Raw genomic sequence first — 20,895 nt, 5'->3', positions numbered from 1 at the left:
AGCTACAGAAAAACACGCAGAATAAACCATCCAGGGTCTAAGGTAGTGTTAAAAAAACACAAGGAAGACCCCAATGTAGCCCCAGGCTGATTCTGACAAAAATGAAAGCAGTCATGTTTTAGGTCACTGCTAGAAGAACGCTGCGCTTGACTGAAGACTTCCCAGCACAAAATCATCTGCTCAGGCCTCTTGAGGGCTTTTCTCTAAGCTTTTACATACAAGGGCAGTATAAATAAAGGCAAAAGGGTGGTGCTTTTTGCTTTCTCTGGCCACTCTACCTTGATGCAGGCACCTTCCACCAGAATGCCATCCAAGGATTCTATGGCCAGCTGGGCAGCTTCTAGGACTTCATATTGTATACAGAGATGTGGCTGCAGGAGGAAAAAAAAAAAAACCCAAGATTTTCTTATCTCTGCTTTCTGGGCTCAAACTGCTAGAGAAGGGACTGGGAAAGGGCCCTGAACTAGTGGCCAGAGCCACCAAAATGAATTTCTCTTTGCTGTACTGGGCTAGACAGCAACTGTAGATCAACTTTAAGTAGAATCACCAAAGTTCAAGAACCGATTTTTCAGCCAATAAATAACCTTTACTTGTTAATTAAAGTTGAAGTCTTCTCTCCCTGGGTGGTACGGGCAAAGCACTAATAAATGTTTACTAACCACCTTTTCATATTATTTATTATGAACCACTGAAGACCTCACTGCAAGTCATTTAGATTCTCATTTGTCTCATTAGCCTATAGGCTTGGGGAGGTTAAGTGCTTCCATTGGATAGGCTCTATCTTCAAACTAACTGCTTTTCTGCTTAATGATGTGATGTGCAGCAGCATCATGGGGACAAAAGTGCTCCTACAGAAAAGCTTCATGGTACTAGATCTGGCAAGTTTCCTGAATGTGACATCAAAAGCAGAGGTGATGAAAGTAAGACAGACTGGACTTAGAATTAAAAAGTGCATCAAAGGATACTATCAACAGTGTCAAAAAGCAACTTTATGAATGGGTGAAATTTTTCAAGTCACATAACTAATGAAGATTTCCTATCTAAAATACATAAACTAAAATTCAACAACAAAAAAATCAAATAACCCAATTAAAAATAGGCAAAGGACTTGAATAGATATTTCTCCAAAGAAGACATACAGTGGCCAATAAGCATATAAAAAGGTGCTCAGTATCACTAATCATAGGGAGATGCAAATCAAAACCATGAGCTACTACTTCACATCCATTAGGATGGCTAGTATTGAAAGAAGAAAGGAAGAAGAAGAATGACAAAATAAGTGTCAGCTGAAATATAGAGAAATTGGAACCCCTGGCACTGCAGGTGGGAATGTAAAGTTATGTAGCCACTGTGGAAAACAGTATGGCAGTTCCTGAAAATATACATAGAATTATCATTTAACCCAGCAATTGTACTTTGGGTATACACCCACAAGAACTAAAAACAGACATTCCAATGGATATCTATACATCTATATTCACAGCAGCATTACTCAGCATAGTGAACAAGTGGAAACCATCCAAATGTTCATCAATAGATGAATGGATAAACAAAATGTAGTACATCCCCACACAATGGAATATTCTGTCTGTCCTTGAAAAGAAATGATATTCTGACACATGCTACAGCATGGATGAACCTTGAAGACATTCTGCTAAGTGAAATAAGCCAGACACAAAAGGTGCTGTATGATTCCATTTACAGGATGTATAATAGAGTAGTGAAATTCATAAGACCAGAAAGCACAAGAGTGCTTACCACACCTGGTGGACAGGGACTGAAGAGTTACTGCTTAAGGGGACAGAGTTTCAGTTTGGGATGATGAAAAGTTCTGGATACATTCCAAGACCCCCAGCAGATAACCTGGAACCACAGAGAGTACTGAACCCTATAAATACTGTCTTTTCATATATATAAGTTAATCTAAAAATTAGGCACAGTAAGAGATCAAAACAGTAACAATAATATACTGTAATTAGGTTATGTGAATGTGGTCTATCTCAAAATATTCCACTGTACTTACCCTTCTTGTGATGATGTGAGATGATAAAATGCCTGTCTGATAAGATGCAGTGAGGCAAGTGACATACATAGGCATTGTGAGGTAGTGTTAGGCTACTGCTGATCTGATGGTATGTCAGAAAGATCATCAACTGCTTCTGGACTGTGGGTAACTGAAACCGTGGATAAGGGGGTACTACTATACTTAGTAACAGAACTGTATATCTAAAAAGTCAAAAAGGCAAATTATATATATATTTTACCAAAAAAAGAGAAAAAAACCCCAAGACTTAAAGCAGGTGGTTATGGTCCCCTGACATATACTTCCCATCCCTTAGGTCCCTCTTAGCAGGGAATCTTCTTCTATTTTTAGGTATGAGAGACATTAATAAAAGATTTGGAGAAAGCACATTTTAAACATCTAGGATTTTGTACTTCGATCACTTTGCAAGATGGCAGATTTTTAATTCTAAAAAGAATCAGAGAATCTGGCAATACTGGGTACACTTTATAGTAAGTCAAGAACTGTGTTATCAAACAGTAGGACTCCTATTCCAGGTGATGACAGTCAAGCTCACATCACTAATATTTGTTATGTGAATGGCCCCAGGAGGCATCTGAATTTCCAACACTAATCTAGAGGTGAAAATCCAAGTTTTCTCATTTCATTACCTGATGGGTTTCAAGAACAAGAGTCATGGACCGGACTGGGCCAAAGCTCTTAAACAGCCTTTTCAGAGCCCTTAGGTTGCAATTTTTGCTAAATGGCCCAGCATAAACAGTCGACATCTCTGTCCACTTGATCCTCATCTATAAGAAAAATAGAATACAGTGAGGAGGTAAATGTGGTAAGAGAATTAAGTCAAATCAAAAGAAAACAGTTAAACCATGGAATAATTCTGCTTTAAGGAATTTCTCAACACAAACACTTGCTGAATATACAAAAAATTTGTATACAGGGATTTCACAACTGCATTATTTGGAATAGCAAAAATTTATAAGCACCAGTAATGAAAATAATAGGTATATCAGAGTGGAATACTATATAGCCATTAAAAACACGGGAAATTAAATCGTGACTGACATGAAAAGATATACACAATACACTGCTGAATGAAAAAGTTGCCAAATAGTATACATAGTTTGATTCCCATTTTTTAAAAAAATATTTTCTAAAATATTAATAAATACATTTAAAAAATCTGGAGAAATATAGAGCAAACTTATTAGAGTATGCATTACTTTCTGTAATGCAGGGAGATTATAACTCATTAAATAAATCATCTAGCACAACTCATTTACTTACCCTCTTGTTCATTTCCTCAGTGAGGTTGGGTGAAAAGGGTTCAAAAGAGAACTGGACGATGCTGAAGGGAAATAGGGGAATTTCCACTCTGGCCTGCTCAAGAACCTGCAGATAACAGGAAAGCCAAAATGAGGCAGATACCTAGTGGCTCCTGGAGGTGAGCCACAGTAATATAAATAAGGATGCCTTTTTACCCATAGCAAAAAGCAATATGGGGCTGACTTTAAGGTCTAGAAGAAAATGGTGACACCATGTATCCTCCTAGAAAACAGGAGAGTCAGTAAAATGATGTAGAACCCATGCCTTTAGCATTACTAGGAAAAAAAGTCAAATAGAACCTTCAAATTAAGAAATAAGCTGAATTTCAGCAGAACGTCCAACATTTTATACTGTTAAAGCCTGTTAGTAAAGACAAGAAGAGGCTTAAAGGACTCTGGATAGAAATCAAGACACATGGAAGACTTAGATGATGTACAAACGAAATTACCCCCCAGAAAGAAAGAGTAAAACTAAGTGCCAAGATAACGGACACAGGTCACAACTTTAATATTGCACAGCACAGCCTCAGAGAAGTGCTTTTGGGGAAGAATAAGGTATAAAGAGAAGAGATACTGCAGGGAAGAGAAAGAAGGAAACAACACCTCTCCCCCATCCGACCTTGCACAGTGCAACCGAGAAGAAACCTCTCACACTGGTGATTGTCCCTTGGACAGAAGCAGTGTGGACCTCGCACTCAACAATTTGGCTTGTGTTGAGGCTGCCTCAGAGACTAGTTTCTGTCTCACTTGACTCAAAGCACTGATGGTACTGGAAGCATTGTTTGGAAACTCCTGAAAAGGAGTAATGTCAGGCAAGGTCACGGACTAGAAAGCTTCAGGCCCTCATTCTTCCACAGACACCAAGTTAATAAAGAGATCAGAATACCAGTTTGTAAGAACTTTAGAGCCCAGCTGAGAAGCAACAGCACCAAGACCAACACAAAACCCCAAGGAATTCCAGAAAAAGGGAAAGGAAAATATGCAGAGTTTTGTGTACCCACCTATGTTCCTCCCCTATCCTTCCTACACTCCCTCTGGATGGAAACAAGAGAGGGGGACTCCGTCTCCAATATTATGGCTAGTCTGGGGTTGCCTGAGAGACTAGTTTCTGTCTCACTCAACTAGAGCACAAATGGGATAGGCAGCCTTGTTTGGAAGCCACTGAAAACAAATGCAATCATCATAGCGCATTAGAGCTGCATTCCATAGGCAGATGCCCAAGGGAGCAAGAGATTATGAGCACTGAGAAGAAAAAGAAAAGCTCTTTAGGGAATCTAAAAGTATACAGGCAGGCTCAGAGAATATATATCCTCAAACTGGTTTCAGAGGTCCTGGAACCTCTAGCTGGGCTAATCAGTGAAAGTCTTCCATTCCATGATGCCAGGTCTTAACGATGGGAGAGGTAGTTGTTTGTGTGTTTTTGTTTTTTTTCCCCAAATGATTAGGTCTCAATAAAAAAGATTATAAGGCATGCAAAGAAATAGGGGAAAATGGCCGAAAACAAAGTAACAGTCCAGAAATCAAACAGAATGAACTACAAGAGAACAAAGACAAAGGAATCAGGAAAATGCTGAACAAAAAGAGAGTATCAACAAAGAGTAAGTATAAAGAATGAAACAAACTAATTCTGGAGCTGGAAAACACCATAACTGAATTGAAAAATTCACCAAAGGGGTTCAACATCAGATTTGATCAGGTAGAAGAAAGAATCAGCATTACAAATATAGATCATTTGAATCATGGATCAGAGTAAAAAGAAAAAAGAATGAGGAATGTAAGTAGATCCTAAGATGGGACAATGTCAAGACCAATATACATATAATGGGATATTGGAAGAAGACAGAAAGGGTCAGAGCGCTTATGTGAAGTAATAATGGCCAAAAACTTCCCAAATCTGAGGAAAGAAATGAACACAGAAATTCAAGCTCTAAGAACTCCAACCTGGATAACTCCAATAAATCTAAAAAAGCCCACACAAAGACACATTATAATCAAGCTGTCGCCTGGGTGGCTCAGTGGCTTAAGCCGCTGCCTTTGGCTCGGGTCATGATCTCAGGGTCCTGGGATTGAGAGCCGCATCGGGCTCTCTGCTCAGCGGGGAGCCTGCTTCCTCCTCTCTCTCTCTGCCTGCCTCTCTGCCTACTTGTGATCTCTCTCTGTCAAATAAATAAATAAAATCTTAAAAAAAAAAAAAAGTCAAAATCAAGGAGAGAATCTTATGAGCATCAAGAGAAAAGCAACTCATTACATATTAGGGAACTTCCTTAAAATTATCAGTGGACTTCTCAGCAGAATCTTACAGGCCATCAGAGTGGCATGATAGATTCAAAGCATTAAAGGGAAAAAAAAAAAAGAAAAATCAAGAATACTGTAGCCGGCAGAACTCTGCTTCAAAAATGAAGAAGAGGGGCGCCTGGGTTGCTCAGTCCTTAAGTGTCTACCTTAGCTCAGGTCATGATCCCAGGGTCCTGGGATCGAGCACTGCATTGGGATCGGTGCTCAGTGGGAAGCCTGCTTCTCCCTCTCCCCCTCGCCCTGTTTGTGTTCCCTCTCTTACTATCTGCTCTGTGTCAAATAAATAAATAAATAATTTTAAGGAGAAATTAAGATTTTCCCAGATTAAAAAAAAACTGACAAAATTCATTACAACTAGACCTACTCTGCAAGAAATGGTAAGGGAGTCCTTCAAGATGAAAGAACATTAGACAGCAACGTGAAGCCACATGAAAACAGTTTCCAGTAAAGATGAACATGTGAACCAATACAGTAACATCTATGAAGGTAATTAACATCTATGAAGGTAATTTTGGTGTATAAATTCACTTTTAATTCTTATTCAAAATTTAAATGACTCATGAATAACTATATTCCTATGTTAATGAATATATAATCTATATAGATGTGGCTGAATAATTATTAAATGAATATTTACTTATTCACTTTCATGATCTAATTTACTAATAACTTTTTCTCTTATTTTTTTTAGTATAGCTGACACACAATGTTACATTAATTTCAGGGATACAACATGGTGATTCAACATCTCTATATGTTGTGCTATGCTCACTACAAGTGTAGCTACCATCTCTCACCATATAATGGTATTCCGATATCATTCACTGTATTTCCTATGCCATGCTGTACCTTTATATAAAAGTGCAATTTAACAAAGGGGGGAGAAGTGGAGCTTATAAAAGTACAGTTTCTGAATGCACTTGAAATCAAGTTATCAGCTTAAAATAGAATGTTTAACTTTAAGATGTTATATGTAATTGCAATAACTAAAAGGAAAATATTTATAGAATACACAAAAGGAAACAGAAAATTATGTCACTACAAAAAAATCAATGGAATACTAAAGAGGACAGTAGAGAGGAAAAGAGGGACAAAAGCTACAAGATACACAGAAACGAAACAGAAAGAGTAAGCCCTTCCGGTCTAGTAATCACTTTTAAAAAGTGTCAGCAAACTAAATTCAACAACACATTAAAAAGATCATACATTGAGGCACCTGGGTGGCTCAGTGGGTTAAAGTCTCTGCCTTTAGCTCAAGTCATGATCCCAGGGTCCTGGGATCAAGCCCGACATTGGGCTCTCTGCTCAGTGGGGAGCCTGCTTCCTCCTCTCTCTCTCTCTCTGCTTGCCTCTCCACCTACTTGAGATCTCTGTCTGTCAAATAAATAAGTAAAATCTTAAAAAAAAAAAAAAAAAAAAGGATTAGACATCATGACCAGTGGGATTTATTCCTGGAATTCAAGAATGGTCCAATATATGAAAATCATCCCATGGAATATACCACTTTAATGGAAAGGAGGACAAAAACCACAAGATCATCTCAATTGATGCAGAAAAAGTATGTGACATGATTCAACACTCTTTTGTGATAAAAACACTCAACAAACTAGGAACAGAAGGAAACTACCTACCAGAATAAAGAAAATACGAAAAGCCCACAGCTAATATATTCAAAGGTGAAGGTCCAGGAGACTTTAAGACAAACAATGACGGCTGCTCTTGCTACCTCTATTTAACATAGTATTGGGAGTCCTAGCCAGAATAATTAGGCAAGAAAAAGAAATAAAAAGCATATAGGGGCACCTGGGTGGCTCAGTGAGTTAAAGCCTCTGCCTTCAGCTCAGGTCATGATCCCAGGGTGCTGGGATGGAGCCCCACATCAGGCTCTCTGCTCAGCAGGGAGGCTGCTTCCCACCTTACCACCCCACCCCACCCCCACCGCCTGCCTCTCTGCCTACTTGTGATCTCTGTCAAGTGAATAAATAAAACCTTAAAAAAAAAAAAAAAAAACCTTGCAATTGCACTCCTGGGTATTTACCCCAAAGATACAGATGTCGTGAAAAGAAGGGCCATCTGTACCCCAATGTTTATAGCAGCAATGGCCACGGTCGCCAAACTATGGAAAGAACCAAGATGCCCTTCAACGGACGAATGGATAAGGAAGATGTGGTCCATATACGCTATGGAGTATTATGCCTCCATCAGAAAGGATGAATACCCAACTTTTGTAGCAACATGGACGGGACTGGAAGAGATTATGCTGAGTGAAATAAGTCAAGCAGAAAGAGCCAATTATCATATGGTTTCACTTATTTGTGGAGCATAACAAATAGCATGGAGGACAAGGGGTGTTAGAGAGGAGAAGGGAGTTGGGGTAAATTGGATAGGGAGGTGGACCACGAGAGACTATGGACTCTGAAAAACAATGAGGGGTTTGAAGTGGCGGGGGGGTGGGAGTTTGGGGTACCAGGTGGTGGGTATTATAGAGGGCACAGATTGCATGGAGCACGGGATGTGGTGAAAAAATAATGAATACTGTTTTTCTAAAAATAAATAAATTGGAAAAAAAAAAGAAAAAAAAAAAACCACATATGAATTGTAAAGGAAAAAGTAAAACTACCTTTGTTCACCTATGACATGTAGAAAACCCTAAGATTACACCGAAACAGAACAAATGACTTATTCAAAGTTGAAGGATATAAAATCAAGACACAAAAAAATCAATTGTGTTTCTATATACTAAAATGAACAAACAGAAGAGGAAAGTAAAGAGGAAAAAAATTTCATTTACAAAAGCATCACAAAAGAATAAAATTCTCAGGAATAAACCTAACCAAGGAGATGAAACACTCGTAATGCTAAAAACTACAAAACACTGTTGAAAAAAAATTTGAGAACAATAGAAACATTCTTGTTTACATTCAGGAACACAATACCATTAAGATGTTAATAGTACCGAAAGCAACCTACAGATTCTTTGCAATCCCCTTTAAAATTCTAATGTCCAGACTTTCCTTCTTCCTGAAATGCATCATTTTTAAAACTTTTTAGTAGGGTTTTTTGGTATAAAATGTTCTTCTTTATCTGAAAAGATACTTCTTCCACTTTCATTTTGATACAGTTTTGCTGGGTAGACTTTTATAAGTTGAAAGTCACCTTCTGTTGATACTTTGAAGATCTGCTTTCACTGTCCTCTGATTCCTACTGCTGCTGTTGAGAAATTGGCTTATTGCTCTTTGAAGGTGATCTTCTCTCTGGCTTGCTACCAATATATCTGTTTGGGAGGTAATAAATACAATTTCCCTGCAATATGTCTAAATGCGATTTCTTTCTTTTTTCTAATGTGATTCCTTATTATATTTATCCTGCTTATAATTCACTTAGCCTCCTGAACCTGTGTTCACATAGCTCTGGTTAGTGGAAGAGGTATCCTTTCTCCTGTTCAAAGGACATTAGTCCATGGGATGTCACTTTTTCTGCCTTCTTAGCAATTCTTTATTATTATTTACATTCTATTCTGTATTTTCAGCTCTCCCTCTCTCCTGGCTCTTTCCTTGGAAGCTTCTAGCACTTCCTTTGAGAAAATGAAAATAGTAAAAAAAAGAATGGAGATAATAAAAGTCGCTGACATATTCCACTTAAGGAATATGTCCCTCACCTCCAGCCCTTAAGCAGAATCTCCAAACTCAGATGCATCCTCAGCCGAGGTATGGCATGCTGACAGATATCTCGCTTCCCACGAAAAACCAGGACTCTTGCTTATAGAGTGCTGAGTAACAATTAGTAAATACGAAGGAAGTGCTAGAGCTGAAAACCATCATTGTGCAACCATTACATGGGAATCAAAAATTTTTGCTAAATATAAGAGGGGAAGTTTTGATGAAAAGCAGGATACGTGCTTTCCTTAAAATTATCTCCTCATATTACTTATTAGAAGGAACAAAAGTAGTAAATCTGTTGTGGAGAAAGCAGACAGTATCTTGCTAAGGTCATCAAAATAAACAGTACAAAATAAAGGACAGATGGACAACATGTGCTCTGAATGTGATACCCTGAAAAGGAAACATGACTTACAAGAAGTTCGGTAAAGAATGCATAACCTGTGTCTAATCATGGGAAAACAAACCCATAATGAAGAACATTCTGGAGGGGGTGACATACAACATGTATTACTTAAAAATTACCATGAAAGACAAAGAAAGAAAGGTCGAGAGATATAACCAGATTAAAGGGAACTAAAAATACAGGACAACTAAATGCAATATGTGACCCTAGTATGTACTGCTCTGAAGGAAAAAGAAATGCTAAAGGACATTATTGGATCAACTAAGAAAATTGGAATACAGATGAAATTACAGAAAGGTACTGTAACAATATTAACTTTATAGAAGTTTATTATAGTTACGTAAGAGAGTATTTCTGTTCTCAGGAAATATACATTGAAGGATCTAGAGGAAAATGACCATGATCTATGATGTAATCAAATGGTTTAAAAAATAAAATGTCATATAGAAAGAGAAAGATAGAAACAGCAAAGAGAGCATAAGCATGCCCGCACACACACAGATAGAGCAAACGGGGCGCAACAACAACAGACAATGAATATAGATAGAAGGTATATACCACCATTCACGCAAATCTTCTGTAAGTTTGAAATTCTTTCCAGATAAAACTAAAATACATACATACATACATATATAAATCTGAACAAGCTGACCTAAGTTCGTGCTGCAATACATCCTTTCAACTTTACATATACAGCAATAATAGATAAAATTTAAGAACAGAAAACCAAAAAAATAAAGTTAGGCTAAACTAAGATAAACATCTATATAAGTTAGAATAAGAACAGAAATTCAAAGTGGTGTGGAAATACCAAAGGTGGGGTCTACAGGCAGACACTGACAGCTGACAGTTCTGCTCCTGTGGGGTAATTGGGAATAAAAGTGCTCCTTACAAGACGCAAGACAAAAACCAGACTTGATAATGGTAGCCAGTGTTGTTGATGAAAAAAAGCTTGCTGCTTAGTATGAATTGCAAAGGGCTACATTACCGTTTGCTTTGAGCATAATCTTCAAAGAGACAGCAGGTCACTCACCTCTTTATTTGAAAGGCACTTAATAGTCTGACAGTTTCTGGCAGAACAAAGTTCACTAGTTTCTGCTTCCCGGGTCAAGAAAAGGAGCTTCTGACCCATTAAGTCCAAGCATTCCAAAACACTGTGAAGAAGTATAAGAGATCAGGGAAGAACAACAGTTTTCCCTAACCTAAGACTTCTCTGTACTTGCACTGTCTAAATAAGGCAGCCACTAGCAACATGTGGCTATTTAAATTAAGGTTAATATAAAATAAAATTACAATTCAGTTCCTCAATATGCATTAGTCACACATACTGTACTGTGTGGACCTTACTGGACACCACAGACCTAAAACAATTCCATCACTGCAAAAGTCATAATGGACAGTATTGCTCTATATTTAGGGGAAGGACAGAGAAACAAGAAAAATACTCAAAGCTCTCTAACAAGTTTATACTCTAAGGCTCTGATACATTTATTATGGTGTGGTGATCAACTCCTTCCAGGCCTGTTTTTTGTATTTCCCTAATCTTGGCAATACACTAAGGCTATAGTTGATTCTTCTAATCAAAATACCCAGGAGTCTATCATCTTGCCTAATGCTACTCAGTTCACTATATTTCAGTGTCTTCCTTTTTGGTAAAAGAGTTATTTTAAGACCAGTCACTACATTTAGAAAATAAGAAAAATAAATAGGTACTATTTAGGGTGGAAGGTGGTATTTTTCCCTCATGGTTTTTGTGACAGTAGAATGTTATTTATACTATTGATAAATAATTTTCAATAGACTCAAAAAGAGAAAAATTTGCAGGTTGTCTAAATAAGAAACCAGATATTCTTGTTTTTGTTCTTATTTAGAACTGAAAAATATTACCTTGTGTTTGGCTGATAAACTATTTCTGCTGTATTTCTCAGCTCTTGGCCTGTTGCTAGCAATTCTTGGTGACTAGCTAGTGCTTCCAGATTTAGTTCTGCAATCTTGAAGAAAATAAAGTGGTAAAAATCATCTAATTTCCTGCAAAGCATTTGAGGTTTGAAAAACAAAACACCACAAAGCAAAAAAAAGATCCAAGAAAAACTCACTCAAGTGGTGTTCTCTACTTCTGTAGACAGTGGCTTTGCCATTGCCATAGTCCCAGGTTGGCTTCAATAGCTACCAAATGGTTTCTGACCGCTTAGCCAAGAATGACAATCTGTTACCAGCTGCTGATGTTATTACATGAATATGGGAAAGGGCCAACTAGGGCTAAGTATAAAGGATGGCAATTCTGGCTCATCACTGACCCCACAGTCGGTCACTTAAAATTTACTTCTTTGTGAACATTTATAATTTTTGGAAATTATAAAAGAATGGCTTTTATAGCAACAACAAAAAAAGACCTTTTCTTGGTTTAATACAAAACCAGTTTATTCTTCTTCCATAAAGTGGGAGACCACTTGGGAGTTGCAATGCAGAGAGTGAGATACAAACTACTATCATTATTTATACATATATGTTATAAGACATTTTAGAATGTCTTTCTACCACTGTGACACAAAATACTATTCTGGATGCTTAGGATTCTACACAGACTACAGTGTATTTCACAGTGGAATTATGATAGAACGTATTATGATAGAACGTATCATGCAATGGGACAACCTAGTAAGTTAGAATGCATTGTAACAAGGTATGTAAGAAACTGTTTCCTTCAAGGTTTCCCTCATGTGCTGTCCTAATTACACCCACTGAACTGCTGCTGAAACAACGGCATGCTTCCCCCACACCAAGAGCAAAATCTATGTAGATCTTTCATAATTATTATTACAATTATCAGCATACAATGAGCCACACATTATTGTGCTTAATATATTCAAGGTACTGTACTACTAGCTTTATATAAGATACCTCATTTACACGCACCAATATCTCACAGAAATGTGTTTCCATTTTACAGATGTAGTAACTGAATTTCTTTGGAGAAATTGACCCAGATTATGTAGCTAAACATAGTACTATCTTTTTTTTCCTTTAAGATTTTAAAATAGGGGCTCCTGGGTGGCTCAGTGGTTTAAGCCGCTGCCTTCGGCTCAGGTCATGATCTTGGGGTCCTGGGATCGAGTCCCACATCGGGCTCTCTGCTCAGCAGGGAGCCTGCTTCCTCCTCTCTCTGCCTACTTGTGATCTCTCTCTCTGTCAAATAAATAAACAAAAAATCTTTAAAAAAAAAAAAAAGATTTAAAAATAATCTCTATATCCAACATGTGGCTCAAACTCACAACCCACAGAGATCAAGAGTTACATGCTCCACTGACTGAACAAGGCAGGTGCCCCATACCATCTTTATTTAAAAACAGATAAGCCCAACTTCAGAGACTACATACTTAACTATTACATTATGCTAGTCATACAGGTCTTAATTCTGAATGCTCAGCTTGAATTACACTCCTATTTTTTTTAAAGAAAGGTAACAACAGGAAATGATTATCTGTGACTATCTGTTCTAGTCTCATAATTTTAAGAAAAGCAAACATACAGGTCAAATATACTAACCTTCCTTGGGCCATACTTAAGGAAATACCGGGCCAATTCAAGGGTTGTTCTAGCATCTTCTGTGGCATCATGACCAAGCCTATCTGGACACTGTATATCCTTCCTGGAAAGTCAAGATAAAATTGACATACTCAACTGCATTTTCAATGATCGGTTCTTTCAACCACCTCTAATATTCTGGTTATATGTAAAATTTCAGCAATCTGATAATCGGATTTTATCACAACAATCAAGATTACTTTATTCCTAAATGCCAGGAGAGTACGTGAAGTGAGAGGTACTGATGATGCACAATCATCAGGAACGGCTTTGTCTACAGCAAGCATATCATCTGGACAAAAGGCTACCCAATAAAGTCTCTGGCCACTCCCCAGCGAACCCTTTTGCCTCAGTCTTTTAGATGTAACCACTATTTAAAAAGTTACCTTCCAGAAATTTTATATAGGTACTTAAATTTTATATAGGTACTTAAATTTTTTCTTGGTCGTTTTCAAAAACCTTAAAAAAGTACAAATGTTTGTGTCTATAAACTTATCTAAATCTAATCTGTATCATACTGATATCTAGGCATATACAGATCTTCCGCATCTCCATTTTATTCTCAGTAGTACTTTAAGAGGTTTCCTTATTAGCACATATAGACCCATAACATTCTTTTAACAATAACAAAGTATTCAATAATACAGATAAACTTAATTTATATAACCACTCCTAAAGAATATTTGCAGTTTTGGGCTGTTTTAAACCATAGTATAATGAACATCCTTGTACACAAGTGTTTGTGCATAACAGGATACATTCTATATAGGAACATTATGTCTTCAAATTCTGGTTAACTTTTCAGATAGTTCTGTCTAGTTTAATCCATCAACTCTTCAGAGTGCATGTATCCCTTCTGTATTCCCATAATTTCTTTATCTCTGAGCCCTACTTCTCTGGAATTGGGATCCCAGGATTCACAAGAAATGAAAGGAATAATGTTTACAGACATTAAGAGGGAGAACAGAGACCCTGAATTTTGCAATATGCATTAAATAAGAAATTATATGTCAACTTACAGGCAACTTGTCAGGACAATGTTATAATATACAAACAACCTACCCCAAAACAGCTTTGGCTAAGAACTTTAGCTTAAATCTTCTGCCCTGCTCTCTGACATAAAGCAATGATGTATCAATAACATATGGATGTATCATCTGAGGAGGAAAGAGAACAGAATGAGTAGCATCCTATGTTAAAGGAAAAAACAAGTGGACTGGGGGAATAGAAGAATCCAAGACTTTAGATTTGAAATAAAAGGAAAAGGCATATAAACTGGAAAAACTAAAATCAGATACTCACTTTCAGTGCTTTGAGATCCAAGTCTAAGGAATGGCCCACTAACACAGCATCAGGAGGAAGCAGTGCTTTTAGATGTCTCTGTACATCTTTGAGTTTGGTGGTCACTGGATTAAGAATCTTCTTTGTGATTCCCGAAAAGCTTTCAATAAAAAACCAGAAATGGACAGGTCAGGATATTAATAGGTTTTCCTCCATGGAAAGTAATTTTTTTTTTTTTTTAAAGATTTTATTTATTTGACAGATGGAGATCACAAGCAGGCAGAGAGGCAGGCAGAGAGAAAGGAGGAAGCAGGCTCCCTGCTGAGCAGAGAGCCCGATGCGGGGCTCCATCCCAGGACTCTGAGATCATGACCTGAGCTGAAGGCAGTGGCTTAACCCACTGAGCCACCCAGGTGCCCCTGGAAAGTCATTTCAAAAAGAGTATTTTTAAAAACTAATATATGCTCTGTGTAAGAAGGTTGAAAATACAGATAAGAGGAAATTTAAAATAACCCAAAATCCCATGACCCAGAGATGATCACTGTTTACATTTTAGTAAATATCCTTTCATATTTTTGGATACATATATTCATGTGTGTGTGGACAGATTTACTTTAAAGATTTACTTATTTGAGAGAGAAAAGAGAACCAGAAAAAGAGAGAAAGAAAATCCTCAAGCAGACTCCCAACTGAGCACGAAGCCTGATGCAAGGCTCCATCCCAAGACCCTGAGATCATGACCTAAGTTGAAATCAAGAGTCAGATGTTTAACTGAATGAGCCATCCAGGCATGCCCATGTATATATTTTATTTTTATAAAAATGCAATCATAATGCATGTTATTTTTTAACATGATTTTATCATTTGCCATATATCATTAACAAGTTTTCACATCACTAAATCTATTTCAACACATCCTTTTAAATGGTTAGAATATTCCATTATGTGGATTTCATAGTTTAACCAATCCCCTACTTTCAGATGTTTATATTCCCATATTTTTGAAATATTGTGACAAACATGCTTATACATACTCTTTGCCACAAATGACTGTTCCCTAAGAATACTAATTAGGTCTACTAATAAGGGAGGGCAGAAGGCAAGGTGAAAAATACCTGGTAAGGTAGTCCAGAATCTTGTTGTCAGGTTTAACAAGTTCATCCATTACACAGCAGCCTCCTTCAGCAACCAGTGAGATGCGGGTTAGCTCTCTCCCCTTGGATGTGAGGCACTGAAAGACCAGGCCATTGTCAGACTGCTGAACTGTGGAAGCTCTGGCTTGCTCTCCTTATTCACAGTATCTCAAATGCCATGAACTATAATCTACTGGGGTGCCAGTAACAATGGCACAGCCTTTGCTAATTAGAGAGCCCAGTATGAATGAAATTAAAGCTAGAGACTGCTGAACATTTCATCTAATTGCTCTGAGAAGGATGTGCTCAAGGAAGATGGATAGAAATAACATCATTCATCATCTTACCATTTATTGTTATGACATCCCCGTATTAGCAGAGTACCCCAACAAAGTAATTTTTAATTAGTGCATCTAATGCAATACTTAGCATTCTACATACACCACCTCATAGTAACATGATGAGGTACCTCTCTTATTATCCCCACTTCACAGACAGAGAAGTTGAGAATGAGAAGTTACAGGATTTGTCCAAGGTGACAACACCAATAGCCAAGACCAGGATACATACACACTCTGACATGAGACTTGAAAACTTTATCTCTTAGCCACTCTGTTAAGAAACAGAGACTGGTACCTGAGTACTGATAGGGAATGCCCTGTCTTTGAAAGGAGACTTACTAATGAGACAAAGTAAAACACAAAGGGAACTTGAGGGAAATCCTACTTCTTTTCTTATCTAAAGATTTTATTTATTTGACAGAGAGAGATCACAAGTAGGCAGAGAGGCAGGCAGAGAGAGAGAGAGAGAGGGAAGCAGGCTCCCTGCTGAGCAGAAAGCCCAATGCAGGACTCAATCCCAGGACCCTGAGATCATGACCTGAGCTGAAGGCAGCAGCTTAAACCACTGAGCCACCCAGGTGCCCAAGGGAAATCCTACTTCTGATCTTAAAATGTGTAAAACTAGCCAAACCCATGTAATTGAGTCAAACTCTCTAGGGGAACAAGAACAAACCCCTGTTCAAAAGACAGAGTAAACTGTGCTCGCTTCGGCAGCACATATACAAAAGACAGAGTAAACTTACGTAATTGACAGAGATTTGATTAAACATAACTAGTTAGAAAACTTATGTGATATTTATTTTTGGGGGGGGGGTGATATTTATTCTTGATCCTGGAACAAATATCCAAGTTTTCTAAAATGTGAGTAAAAGGATCTACTTTCAGTTATTTAAACCAAAATAGTAGAACTAAATGTACTAGTTCACTAGTGCATTAGACTCAAGAAATCATCTACTGGACTCTAGTTTGTAACCTTCCAGTTGAAACATTAAAAGTAGTACTTACCATTTCACAGTCAAGTCCAAAGAGAGGACTGCTGTCTGTCACAGAACCATTACATTTGGTAGGTACAAAGTTTTCACAGTCAGGAAAACCTAGGAGGAAAAGAAACTAAAAATCTGCCTTTAAAACTAGAGAAGATAAATGACACTTTTAGATTCATTCACCAAGGGAAAACCAAAATACCAAATTTGCTGGACACCTTCTCTGTTGGGCACTTAAAATATAAAAATTATATGAGAGACAATGTTGGTCCTCAAGTTTTTCTCCATCTGCTCATTTTTATACTCTTGGAGAATACTACAGGCTGCCCTTATAGGGAATAATAGGGCCTAGACATCATGGCAGTTACCAAGTAACAATTTTCCCTCCATATGAGGAAAGAGATTATAATTAAATTGTAGCTGGGGAGACTGGGTGGCTTAGTCAGTTAAACACCCAACTCGATTTTGGCTCAGGTCATGATCTCAGGATCTGAAGATCAAACCCTGCACTGGGCTTCACAATGGATGTGGAGCATGCTTAAGTTTCTCTCTGTCCCTCCTGTGTGCACACACACCCTCTCTCTTTCTAAAAACCCAAACCAAAAAAATAAAAAACACCTAAATTTTGGCTAAATCCCAAGTCACTGGACCTTTTCATGTAGGCGCTAGGAGGATGAATAATGTATGCAGAAACTACATGTAGTATCTTTCCTTCCTAAATAAAGAAAAAGTAGGAACGAAATTCCACCATAGTAGAGATCTAAAAGGATTTCACTGTAGGCAGGGAGTAATAGCCACCATGTGTACCTCTGCACCCAACTCTATCCTTGAGACTTCCCTGAGATCTTTACTCAGAATACGCTTGCATTTTTTTGCAATCACAGACTGAAAATTCCCTATAGAAACACACCTATAAGCTTAAGGTACCCCTTCCATTGTGTACCCTTAGTTAATAACATGGAACATTCAGCGCAGAGTTCCCAAAGTGTCTGAACCATTGAAGATTTCCTACCTTCAGACAGAGGCTCAAACAGTAAAATTACCTAGGTCTTGTGTGACAAGAAACAAAGTACAGTGTGAGAAACTATGACCAGTTTCTGTGTCATAGTACCTCAAAACTGCTAACTAATACAAATAAAAGAATCAAGATATGGTCTAGATCAGAAAAGAGAGGCATCCCCAAATCTGGGAGACATTATACTTGCTGCTCTTATCTAGATGATTAGTAGTAATAATAATAAACAATAACTTTTCAAATGCACCATGTGCCACCCACCATGCTAAGTACTTTTATATACATTAACTCATTTAATCCCCATGGCAATCCATGATATATGAGCTATTAACTCCATTTTACAGATGGTAAATGAAAAGATATTCAACATCATCAGCCATTAGAGAAATAGAAATTGAAATCATGATATATTGCCTCACACCACCTTAACAGATACAATAAAAAAGAGAATAACAAGTTGTTCATAAGAATGTACAGAAACTGAAACCCTTATACATTGCTGGAGGGAATGTAAAATGATGCAGCTGCTCCGGAAAAAGTCTGATAGTTCTTCAGAAGGTTAAACAATTACCATATGACCCAGCAATTCTACACCTATGTATATACTTCCCCAAAATGAAAACAGATTTCCACAAAAAAACTTGTACCTGAATATTCATAGTATATTCTTAATAACCAAAATGTAGAAATAACCCAAATGTCCATCAACTAATGAAAGCATAAAATGTTGCATATCCATATATAGAATATCTTTTGAATGAAAATAAATGAAGGTGACAGATGGCAGCTACTTACTGAGTACAACAAAATTACAGAGCTGTCAAATCACTATGCTGTATACCTGAAACTAATATAACATTGTGTGTCAACCACCAATACTTCACTAAAAAAATAATTGCTAGTTAAGTCTTAAAAAAATAATAAGTAGGATAAACTGAAAGATATGGGTTTTCAGATATAGACAGTGCCATAGTAGTTTATTTTCAAACTAAATTTTATATACATATATATACACACACACACATATATCAGATTAAATATATCATCATATTAAACATATAAAAATACATTTATATATAAAAATAAGTAATATATATGTATATATATAAAACCAAATATAAATGTAAATATCAGATTAAATATAAACCAACCTTGTAATGGAAAGTGAAATGTTTTCATTTCCTCCTTTGTGAGAAGGCATCTGGTTAAGCCCACTTTCTTAGAGCCATACTTTTGAATAACAGGGTCATTCTGCAGGTTGACGCTGACTTTTGAACTGGCAGAAGGTAAAGACCCTGAAATAAAAAGAACAATTAAACTTATGTCAGAATGTCTGTTTAAGAAGGGACACCTGAGTGGCTCAGTCTGTTAAGTGTCCAACTTGATTTCTGCTCAGGTTGTTATCTGAGTCATGGGATCAACCCATTGGGTTCTGTGCTCAGCATGGAGCCTGCTTATTCCTCTCCCTCTGCTCCTTCACACTCCCCTGACCACCATCCAGCCTGCACTCTGTCTCTTTCTCTTAAAATAAATAAAATCTTAAGGGGAAAAAAAGAGTACACAAGAAAAACTGATAGAACACAGTGAGAGAATAATTCAATTCTGTCAACAAATTTTTACTAAGTACTTATATGCCTGGCATTATTCTACCCACTTGAGATTCCTCAATGAACAAAGTCAACAAAATTCTCCGTGGACTGAAATTGTTTCTGAAACAGAAATTCTTTTCTGTTTAAGGTAGTTGGGAAGATGGGACAATAAAAAAATATATAATATGTCAGGTAAAGATAAGGACTACAGAGAAAAATAAAGAAGGGAAAAGAGGAGAGGATGACTGAGGCAGGAAAAGGATTACTGTCATATATTTTATAATCGGGGAAGACCTCTCTGATAAAGTGACAAGTGAATAGATATTCATGGGAACCAAGGGAATGAGCTATGCAGACTGGGTATGGGGAGCCAAAAGAAAAGTAATTCTAAAATTCAAGACTGTTGGGGCACCTGGGTGGCTCAGTGGGTTAAAGCCTCTGCCTTCAGCTCAGGTCATGATCCTGGGGTCCTGGGATCAAGCCCTGCATCGGATTCTACTACATCCCCCCCCTCTCTCTTTGCCTGCTTCTCTGCCTACTTGTGATTTCTCTCTGTCAAATAAATAAAATCTAAAAAAAAAAAAATTCAGTAGAAAGCAGATAGAGCAGATAAGAATCCCTGGCTACTCCTCACCACTTTTTCATGTCTCCTCAATGTAACTAACTCAACTATTTCTGAACACACACAAAAAAGCATCACTGAACAATACTTACCTTACTATATCTAAAGAACTCTAACAAGTTCTTTTCTATTGCATCACTTACCTGAAAACCGAAGGTTAACTACAACTTTCTCATGGATACAACCCATTGTTTGAAAAACACTGCCATCATGGATAGTCCTCTTTTAGATGGCTGGCATCTAAACCTTCTGCCTATTCCCCACTGTGGGTAGTATTAAGGATGTCCTTTACATTAGTCAAAGGCAAGACCTTCCCTCCCATCTGTGCACTCGTGTAGGTACAAAGACCCACTGACAGTTTAAAAATTATTCACAGTAATTTCTAAGAGTCCAATGTTAAGTGATATGCAGGGATAGCCTTTTCTATCTCACCTAACCAGATGGCTCCTGGGACATGAATATTGGCTATATGGTTCCTGCTCTTTATCCTCCCTAGGTACTTCATTTTATTCTTTAAAAACAAAACAAAACAAAACAAAAACAAAAACAAAAAACTGCTCTTCTGTTTAAGGTAGTTAGAATTGACCTTTGTTGTTTGCAAGTATAAACTTGACCGATAAACCCACAGCATATCCATAATG

General features: G+C 37.3%; 1 protein-coding gene across 2 annotated transcripts in view; it reads right to left on the bottom strand.

Moving 5' to 3' along the window:
- REXO5 (RNA exonuclease 5) overlaps positions 1-20,895 on the bottom strand; it is a 33,832-nt gene that overhangs the window by 3,709 nt on the left and 9,228 nt on the right. For both annotated transcript variants that reach the window (XM_044234226.1, XM_044234225.1), the window contains exons 6-16: positions 19,195-19,338; positions 17,051-17,139; positions 15,687-15,802; positions 14,593-14,731; positions 14,353-14,447; positions 13,252-13,354; positions 11,593-11,696; positions 10,739-10,859; positions 3,308-3,412; positions 2,674-2,811; positions 279-371 (exon numbers count right to left, since the gene is read on the bottom strand). In XM_044234226.1, coding sequence (XP_044090161.1) covers positions 279-371; positions 2,674-2,811; positions 3,308-3,412; positions 10,739-10,859; positions 11,593-11,696; positions 13,252-13,354; positions 14,353-14,447; positions 14,593-14,731; positions 15,687-15,802; positions 17,051-17,139; positions 19,195-19,338 — 1,247 coding nt within the window. The remainder of the gene's footprint in view (positions 1-278; positions 372-2,673; positions 2,812-3,307; positions 3,413-10,738; positions 10,860-11,592; positions 11,697-13,251; positions 13,355-14,352; positions 14,448-14,592; positions 14,732-15,686; positions 15,803-17,050; positions 17,140-19,194; positions 19,339-20,895) is intronic.

This window comes from Neovison vison, chromosome 14 (assembly GCF_020171115.1).
Source record: "Neovison vison isolate M4711 chromosome 14, ASM_NN_V1, whole genome shotgun sequence".
Taxonomy (NCBI): Eukaryota; Metazoa; Chordata; class Mammalia; order Carnivora; family Mustelidae; genus Neogale; species Neogale vison.
This window is presented reverse-complemented; position numbering and strand designations above follow the sequence as displayed.